The sequence below is a fragment of the Teleopsis dalmanni genome, chromosome 2 (genome assembly GCF_002237135.1).
Source record: "Teleopsis dalmanni isolate 2A chromosome 2, ASM223713v2, whole genome shotgun sequence".
In the NCBI taxonomy this organism is placed as follows: Eukaryota; Metazoa; Arthropoda; class Insecta; order Diptera; family Diopsidae; genus Teleopsis; species Teleopsis dalmanni.
This window is the reverse complement of record NC_051847.1, coordinates 109,176,546-109,186,292: the sequence shown is the minus strand read 5'-3', so window position 1 is coordinate 109,186,292 and position 9,747 is coordinate 109,176,546. Positions and strand designations below refer to the sequence as shown.

At 39.4% G+C, this 9,747-nt stretch overlaps 2 protein-coding genes across 2 annotated transcripts in view; one reads left to right on the top strand and one right to left on the bottom strand.

Moving 5' to 3' along the window:
* The window catches only part of LOC119675412, a 5,313-nt gene extending 1,849 nt beyond the window's left edge, over positions 1 to 3,464 (bottom strand). Inside the window, exons 1-3 of the mRNA XM_038086610.1 lie at positions 2,689 to 3,464; positions 1,173 to 2,285; positions 67 to 1,097 (exon numbers count right to left, since the gene is read on the bottom strand). Coding sequence (XP_037942538.1) covers positions 67 to 1,097; positions 1,173 to 2,285; positions 2,689 to 3,464 — 2,920 coding nt within the window. The remainder of the gene's footprint in view (positions 1 to 66; positions 1,098 to 1,172; positions 2,286 to 2,688) is intronic.
* A 2,743-nt stretch (positions 3,465 to 6,207) lies between these two features.
* Positions 6,208 to 9,400, top strand: LOC119675411. Its single transcript, XM_038086609.1, has 5 exons — positions 6,208 to 6,748; positions 6,851 to 7,479; positions 7,560 to 7,710; positions 7,865 to 8,282; positions 8,509 to 9,400. Exons 1-5 carry the CDS (start codon positions 6,208 to 6,210, stop codon positions 9,398 to 9,400), a joined length of 2,631 nt encoding a protein of 876 aa, XP_037942537.1.
* Positions 9,401 to 9,747: the final 347 nt, after the last annotated feature.

Here is a 9,747-nt window from a genome sequence, read left to right as displayed (position 1 = left end):
GTGTGAGGGCAGCCGGGTCATTTGGATCTGATGACAACGGTGTTATTGGTCTGGAGTTTAGCATACTTTCAATTTGGGTTACCACTGTTTCCAATTCCTCGTAAGTGAGTGACACGTTGCCAATAGTTCGCACCAATAGATATTTAGCTGATTTGACAGCAGCTTCCCATAATCCTCCGAAATGTGGTGCTCTCGGAGGTATAAAATGAAAAGCAATTCCTTGAGCTGAACAGGATCTTATTATGTTGTTTTGAGCATTTGTGCTGTGAATGCTTTCAGCTAACTCGTTCATTTGATTTTTAGCGCCCACAAAATTAGTCGCGTTGTCACAATATAAGTTCTGATATCGACCTCTTCTTGACGTAAACCGGTTCAAAGCGCCTAAGAATGCATCTGTGGTGAGATCACTAACAACTTCCAAATGTACTGCCTTCGTGGAGAAGCAGCAAAACACTGCGATGTACGCTTTGCATGGTCTTTTGCCTCTAATTTTGTGGTGTATCCATATGGGACCACAGAAGTCCACACCTGCGTTGAAAAAAGGTTTTTGAGCTTGGACTCTGTCAGCTGGTAGATTGCCCATGATTTGTTTGAACATGTGTGGGCGTACTCGAGTGCATTGTACACAATGTTGCACAATGGATCGAGCCATAATCTTGCCTTTTATTGGCCAAAATCGCTGCCTGCACTGGGCTAATAATGTTTGCGGTCCGCAGTGAAGTCCCTTCTCATGTAAATGTTTCATTATGAGCTTAGCTATTAGATCGTTATAAGGCAGCAGCATGGGGTGTTTGGCATCGTAGGTAAGATGTGATGACGTGAATCGACCTCCAACCCTGATGACGCCACTATCATCGATAAATGGAGAAAGTCCGTGGAGACTACTGCTTCCCTTCAGATACCTTTTCTTTAAGAGTTGATGTCGTTCTTCATTGAAATCACTAAGCTGTATGGCTTTTATTATTATGAGTAATGACTCATCCAGTTCTAATGGTGTCAAATTGATGTCGTTGTGCTTGCTCTTATTACGTAACCCTTTGATGAATCTCAACACATAGCCAAGAATTCGTTGCAACCTTATGAATGAGTTTCCATGCCTTATCGTAGAAATCATTTTGATTAGTTCATCATCATGTGAAATTGTAAGCACATGTACCTTCCTTTTGGCTTACGCTTGTATATGGTCGGATGTTATCAATTCCTGACGGAATGGTTGGGGCCAGCATTCTTGATTTCCATGAAGGAAAAGTGGCCCATAAAACCACATTGCATTCTTCTGAATGTAAATTGGATCTACACCTCTGGATAATAAATCAGCTGGGTTTTGTTTAGTATTGACATGCCTCCACTGTTCCTTTAGTGTTAATTGCTGAATCTTACTGATACGATGAGCAACGAAAGTTTGGAATGTTGATGGTTCTGAATTGATCCAATGCAATGTTATCTCAGAAACAGTCCACATATATATCGGATGATGTTCATATTCCAAATCCTTTTTTACCTTTACTACCAATTGTGCTCCTAGTAAAGCCGCACATAACTCAAGTCTTGGTATTGTCTGCGTTTTTAATGGAGCGACGCGTGATTTTGAACAAAGTAACTGAACTGAAATAGTTCGATCAGTCATTTCGGCTCTGATGTAAATGGCATCAGTAAATACATGAATCTGAGTATTCCTTGGTTGTTTATGATGAAATATATGTCGTGGAATCTTCACATTGTTTATTTCACATAAGCACTGACGAAAATGGGTCCATTGAGTATGCATTTCAGCAGGCAGAGCTTCATCCCACGAAAGTTTTAACTGCCACAATCTTTGAACAGATATTTTCGCCTTCACTACTACGGGAGCCATTAATCCAAGTGGATCAAAAATGTGCGCCAACTCGGAGGAACTTACGGTCCTCTTTGTTATTTTGCTGTGTGTAGGTCCGTTAGTTTTTATTGAAAATTGATCAGATTTTGGTAGCCAGATAAGGCCTAGAGTTTTTACTGTCTTATGTGACTCACTGCTGACATCGAGATCAACTTCTTGATCTTCTGGAGCGAGTCCTTGAAGTAATTGGGCATTATTTGCGCACCACTTGCGAGGTTTGAAACCAGCTGTCGCCAATATTTTAATAAGTTGATCCTTTGTTGCAATTGCCTCCGTGAGACTGTCTGAGCCATTTAAACCGTCATCGACATAAAAATCCTTGCTGAGTGTAGCGGAACCAAGCGGAAATTTAACGGCATGCTCTCTGGCCAGGGTTTGTAGACACTTAGTTGCCAGATACGGCGCTGCTCTTGTGCCATACGTTACCGTTTTTAATTTGTAATAGCACAAGTTTTCTTCTGGTGACTCTCGTCAGATAATGATTTGAAGATATTCATCTCTTGGATCAATTAGTATCTGCCGATACATCTTTTCAATATCTGTTGTAAAAACGAAGCGTGGTTTCCTGAAACGCAGTAAAATGGATAAGAGTTCGTTCTGCATGACTGGACCATTATGCATGATATCATTGAGTGAGACTCCGGTTGATGTTCTTGCAGATGCATCAAACACCACTCGAAGCTTTGTTGTAGTACTATCTGCCTTGATTACACAATGATGTGGCAAAATGTAATGTGGATGGATTATATCATCCTGATTGATTTTTTCCATGTGGCCGAGATGTTCGTACTCTCGCCATGAAGTCAACGTACATCTTCTTTAGTTCAGAATTCTTCAAAAGCCGACGTTCAAGACTAAAAAACCGATTCATCGACATCTGCATGGATTCACCAAGAACAGTTGTATCCTCCTTAAATGGTAGTTTCACGACAAATCGCCCTTCATGATTGTGGTGAGTATTTTGAGCAAAAGATTCTTCACATTTCTTTTCTGCATCAGTGAATTTGTCATCCGTTTGATTGATTTCCTCCAATTGCCAGAATTTAGTAAGTATATTATCCAATGCTTCGTCGTCAGCTTCGCTGCACATGCCACAGGTAAGTAATTTTTGATTACCGTTGCTAACTTTGCCACTGCATATCCATCCGAAAACCGTGTTCTGAAGTGCAGGTAGACCCTCACCTATTTTGATTTGACCAATCGATAAAAAGCTGTGATAGAATTCTGCTCCAATTAATAAGTCAATTTGATTTGGATTCGCGAAGTCTGGATCAGCCAATTTTATATTTTGAGGAATTGACCAACCAGAAGTGTCCAGACACTGTGTTGGTTGGGCTGAGATAATTCGAGGCATCACGAATGCGTTGATATTTACATTGAAATCATTAATTCGAGACTGAATTTTTGTTGTCACACTGTATTTTGTGTCCCTTTTGCTTCTACCAATTCCTTCTATCCATAACGGTGATGAGTGTAACTGCAATTTTAATTTTCTTGCCAGTTTTTCTGTGATTAAGTTTATTTGTGATCCAGAATCGAGTATTGCTCTACACTCGATGAAATCACCATCAAACGTAGCTATTTTCATATTAACTGTACTAAGAAGAACGTATCCCTTATTTTGTGTTAATGCTGTGATTACAGTAGAAGGTTGATGACCAGGTTTCTCAACCAATGAATCTGATTTGACATTGATTGATTTGTGTGTTGTCTTAGAAGACTCTGATAAGTGCAACAACGAATTGTGGTTCTTGCTGCACTTGTTGCACCGGGAACTTTTGCATTCTGCTGCCCTATGGCCTGTACGTAAGCAGTTCAAGCACAGTCTAAGTTTTTGTACTGTCTTGATACGACCTTGTGGTGTTGATTGCAAGAATGTTTTGCAATAATATATCGGATGTGATCCATTATTACAGATCTTACAGGTTGATATATTTGCCTACCCCATAGTTGTGGCAAGGGTTTTTGCTGAGCATGGCTTCTCCCTATGACCAATCGCCTCTAAGGACTGGAATCGTGATTCCAGAAAAATCATGAACTCCTTAATCGACTGAATCTCTCTTGGATGAGTCAGCGACTGTTCATACAAAATGCGAGTCTGCTTATCTAGTTTGAGGAGCAAACTATGAAGCAGTAGCGGCGACCATGAATCAGTTTCGAGTCCCACATTCTTCAGTGCCAGCAATCCTTCAAAAGTAACATCATGGAGTGTCCTTATTTCTGTCGCTGAAGGATTGGTTGATATTATTGGTTGATTTAGAATTCTTTGAATGATTGTTGCTACAATAATTCTTTTGTTGTGATATCGTTCTTGTAGCAGATTCCAAGCCGTTTGATAATTCTCGTTGGTTATTGACAGGTGTCGGACTAAACCTTCTGCTTCTCCTGTTAAACTACCTTTGAGGTACCACATTTTCTGAGCGTTAGAAGGCTGCTGCTTGTGAATCATTTCGGTGAACAAATCATAGAATTGACACCACTTCAAATAATCGCCATCGAATTTTGGTATTGTTACCTTAGGCAGTGATATCCCAGCGCTGTCTGGTTTACTGATTCCTTGTTGTAATTGTTCATTATTTGCTTTCATTGAAGCTAACGAAATTAAAGTTGACTGAACCAATTCTTCTATTTCGAGGTACTCATCGAGTTTATATCCCACTGTAGTCGGATTGTTGGTGTACTTCCAAATTTCAAAATTAATGGATTCAATCTCATTCCATAGCTTCTCAATTCTTCCCATATTCACTTCATAAAAGGATTTCATCTGAACGCCTGTTTGACGATTGATGCCTGCTATGAGTCGCTTCAGTGATACACAAATTGCACCTTGCTTGTGTATCATTCGTGTTATACTCGTGCTATATTGTCCTTCCCTCGGTGACGGCATCGGTTGACGTGCTGTCGTTGCTGACTCCTTTGAGGAAGGTGTTGGGGGTATTTTGGTTGACAATTCATTTTCGAAAATCTGCTCATATTTTTCAAATAATCCCTTGATTTCCTGAAAGTAGTTGTTGGTAAAATATGAAACGCTCGTATCCAAATCTGGCAAATTCCTGATTTGTGTGTCGTTATGATCAAATTGTTCCCATAATTCGTTGAGTCGCCTAATACGCTCTTCATAGTAGCGAGGGGATGTCTTCCTCTCTTTTGATTCCTTTTTGAAGTTAGTGATCAGTTGTTGGATTTGTTTTCCCAATTCTGATTGTTTGGCAATCAATTCTGCCATGACTTCCATGGTTGTAAATACAGCAATAATACCCTTCTGAGCAGGTTCACTGGATTGATGATAACGTGGTCCTTCTGAGCAGGTTCACTGGATTGATGAAAACGTGATCCTTACGGTGAATCACGTCGGGGTCACCAAAAATGTTCAATAAGTCGTTTCTTATTGAAACTGAATCGACACTTGAATCGATTCAGTGTTGCTTATGGTTAGGAATCTGGCACTTGAACCAGTTCCTATTGCAAGGTCTGAATTTGGCACTTAAACCAACTTCAGGTGGATTCAAACAATAACAATATTTTTTGAGCAACTAGGCACTTGAACCTATTTGCAATTGAGTTTTAATAAGCACTTGAACTAATTAAAACGCAAGGGCTGTTCTGTATTGAATGATAAATTTATTAGAAAAATGTTGAGTTTTTATACACATTTGGCAAGGTGTTAATGCATACAATTCCCACGATAATGCCCTATATCTTAAGCTGCATTAAAGTAGCGATTAGGTATCGCTCAGCATAGTTGTGGGAACGGTCACAGTTCTCATGGAAATTGTATGCATTGACAAAAAAGAATATTACTTGCGTAATTTCCTTAGCAACCTGGTATATGCTTATAAACTTATTTCCTTTTAACCTTGAACTAAGTCCATATACCAGCTTGCTTTACAAACATAATTATTATTTAATAAGTACAATACTGACCTTGCACAAGCAAATTTAATTTCTCATAATGTTCTATATTAAAGAATTGCACATACTAAATGCATGGCTTATCTGCAGTTTCATATGACGAGCAAAGTGTGCTCGTGTGATATACAACTGTTGTTGTTGTTTGATAAATTTTGATATCTTAACCCACCGTTCAAGGCTAAGACATCAAGTCATTAACATTATGAGAATAGAAATTTGCTTTGACAACAAAACAAAAATAATAGAATATTATTAATATGAAATATATAATTTATAATATATTACTTGAAATATTATGTCATTATTATGTCCAAATTGGACATTATGTCAATGTCCTAAAGGGGAGTAATTAAAACGTAAGTTTGAATATTTGGCGCAGAAAATTAAAAAAACAAACGAACGCAGATATATACGTAATGATGGTGACCATCGAATCACTGACGAAGGAACAGTTGAAGGACTTCTTACAACAGCAAGAGTTATCAACTACAGGCAATATGGCAGAATTAGTTGCAAGATTAACTGAACACGTGAAGGCAAGCGGCGTAGTTTTACAATTTACGAACGATAATGAGGAATTGCGGGGGGAAAACGAAGAATTGAGAAAACAAATTAGAGAACTGAGCCAAATGGTGCAACAAGTGGCCATTAACCAGAATAACGGTAGAAACAATCAAAACAGTACTTCAGAAATGCCTAGTAAGGACCGTAACGCGCATTCTATACGAGAAATCGCAGAAGTTTTGCCCGAATTCGACCCAACGAATGAAGATTCTATTACGGCTACGCAATTTGTCGAACGTGTTGAAGCTGTTATGTCTGTATATGCGTGGCCCGAAAAAAGTGTGCTTCTTGCAGTGTATAGCCGTTTGAAGGGTGTAGCGCGCATGTGGGTGGACGCATCACCAAGAATGCATGCTACTTGGAAGGAGTTCTCAAATGAGCTTGTCACCGAGTTCGGTTGCGAATACGATGAAGCGGATATACATTACAATATGTCGCGCGTTGCTCGAAGGCAAAACGAAACAATAACTGAGTTCATTTTTCGTGTCTCTGCGCTAGGACGACGTCATAATCTTAGTGAGATGGCTATCACGAAATACGCCCGAGAAGGATTAAAACATCGAGAACTACAAATGGCGATTGCTTCGCAAAAATTCGTATCCGTTAAAGAAATGCGTGAAGCATGCGAGAACTTTTTACAAAATTGCATTAAGATAAACGAAAAGCCTTTTCATAATGCGGGTGAAAGCGAACAAAGAATACAATCGTTCATTAAGGCAAAGAATGTTATGTGTTACAATTGTGGTAAGTCAGGGCACTTGTCAGTAAATTGTGCAAGACTCCCAAAACGTCCTCGTTGTATAGATTGTAATAAGGTGCACCCCAAAAATGAACAGCAAAATTGCGGAAAACCATCAGCTTTCGTGCGAAAAACAAATATTATCGACAATAAATTTCTTAAGAAAATAACGATTGGTGGCAAGCAAGCCATTGCATTTATTGATACTGGAAGCGAATGTAATATGGTCCGGTTAACATTTGCCAACGATATTGGTGGTACGCGCAGCAAAAACCTACTTACCATCGGTGGATTCGGTGGTAGTATAGAACGATCTGAGATACAAATCGATACGGATTTGAAAATCGATGAGGTTGAAAAACCGTTGACTTGCACGTCTTCAAAGATTGTGTGTTGAATTACGATCTATTGCTCGGGGACCAAATATTCAATAGCGAAAATATACGCGCCGTATATGACAACGGACAGTTCAAATTCGAAGACAAAGTAAAAACGACGTGTAAAATTAATAAACTTAGTCCAATAACGGAAGATGACGTGTGTATGGACACTGTAAATTCAGGTTCTAAGGGAAAGCTGTTAGAGGTGATGAATGAATTCCGAGAATGTTTCGCTACAGGTATGGATGGAATCGGCAAAACTAGTGTAGTCGAAATGTAAATTGAGTTAATGACCAACGAGGTAATCGCACAAGTCCCGTATAGAGTTCCGGAACCGAAAAAAAAAAATCGTTGCGAAGAAAATTCAAGAGTTGCTCGATAATGATATTATAGCTCCGTCTGAATCAAGTTATGCGAGTCCAATGTTGCTTGTGAAGAAAAAGAATGGCGAACATCGACTTTGCGTGGACTACCGTCGGATTAATCAATTCACTCGAAAAGAATGCTACCCAATGCCCAATATCGAAGAAAGTTTACAAGAAGCAACGAAGTATCGAATCCACATATCGTTAGATCTTAACTGTGGTTATTATCAAATTCCTATAGAACGTAACAGTCGTAAATATACTGCAGTTGAGGTTCCTGATGGTCTATACGAGGTTAAACGGATGCTGTTCGGGCTGAAGAACGCACCAGTCCTGTTTCTACAATTGATGGCGAAAATTAAAACGCGCTTGGAACCCAGCGATATGATTCACTACATGGACGATATGCTTGTCGGCGGCAACGATGAAGAAGAACTTCTCGGAAAGTTTCAACGAATTTTAGGTGTAATAAAAGAATTTAATTTAACATTGAATTTAAAAAAATGCGAATTTCTGAAAGATACTATCCAATTCTTGGGACATCAGTTGGGTAGCGTCGTGAATAAATATATTGTTTTAGTTAAATAAAGAAAAGTAAAGTTATGTAAAAAGAACGTTTTGTAGTTAACGCAAATTTATTTAAACCAAATTTAAATAAAACCAAATTTAAAGTTCAGAAGTGGGATCCAACGGGATAACGCCGGGTGAAATCAAGACCGAAGTCATAAGAAATTTCAGCATGCCTACAACGCAAACAGAGGTATGGCGCTATTTAGGGTTAACGGGATATTTCCGCAAGTTTATACCAGGCTACGCAATTATATCCGAACCGTTGCGACAATTACTTAAGAAAAACGCCGTCTTTAAATGGGCAGATCAACAAACAAACGCCTTTTTGAGTCTAAATGAAGCACTAACAACCGGACCAGTATTAACGGGCTACCGAGTGGAAGCTGATCATCAAGTGCATACAGACGCGAGTGCCATCGGACTCGCAGGTGTTTTACTCCAAAATGACAACGGAGATTGGAAGCCGGTGGCGTACTTTAGTCGATCTACCACACCGCTGAAAAGGAAATATCACAGTTACGAATTAGAAACGCTTGCAGTTGTCGAATCTGTGGACCGCTTCAAATATAACATCTATGGAAAGTCGTTTACGGTCATTACCGATTACAATGCTGTAAAATTGGCCATGCAGAAGCGAGAAATGATACCTCGTATAGCCAGATGGTGGCTTCGTATCCAAGACTATGACCTCATCATCAAACATCGAAGCGAGCAACGAATGACGCACGTCGACGCACTAAGTCGTATGCCTAACGAAGACGGTTGCGATCTTGAGGAAGCGACTTTGCGAGTCTGGAAGGCGGAAATAACTGAGGCAGATTGCCTTTACAGTATGCAATTACAAGATAGCAAACTTCAACAAGTCGTAATGAAAATTGAGGAGAAGGATGCACACATTATTGACGACTATAAAATAATTAACGGACGACTGTACAAACGGTATAAAAACCAACGGTATAATACCAAAGGCTTTGCGATGGAAGGTGACACATGATGCACATGTTAAAACAGGACACCTAAGCGTTGACCGAACGATTGAATACTTACTACAGTCTATGTGGTTCGCTCGAATGCGAAACTTTGTCAAATCTTTTGTGAAAGCGTGCATTGATTGTGCCTTCACTAAGCGTCGAGGAGGTAAAAAGGAAGGTGAGTTACATTGCGACAAAATGGAGCCTATTCCGTTCAAAACAATACACATTGACCACCTGGGACCTTTTCCCCGAAGCCGAAAGTTAAACAAGTATATTCTGATTATTGTGGACAGTTTCACAAAATTTGTCATCGTCAGACCAGTGAAAAGTATGAACACTAAACAAGTCATCGCCATTCTGAATGAAG

What these genes read in the sequence shown, in the direction of transcription:
- LOC119675411 (XM_038086609.1), top strand. Translation starts at nt 6,208, where the DNA reads ATGGTGACCATCGAATCACTGACGAAGGAACAGTTGAAGGACTTCTTA. An exon ending in CCGAGAATGTTTCGCTACAG is followed by an intron (nt 7,711 to 7,864) that starts GTATGGATGGAA and finishes ATGATATTATAG; the next exon opens with CTCCGTCTGAATCAAGTTAT. An exon ending in GAAGAAGAACTTCTCGGAAA is followed by an intron (nt 8,283 to 8,508) that starts GTTTCAACGAAT and finishes CCAAATTTAAAG; the next exon opens with TTCAGAAGTGGGATCCAACG.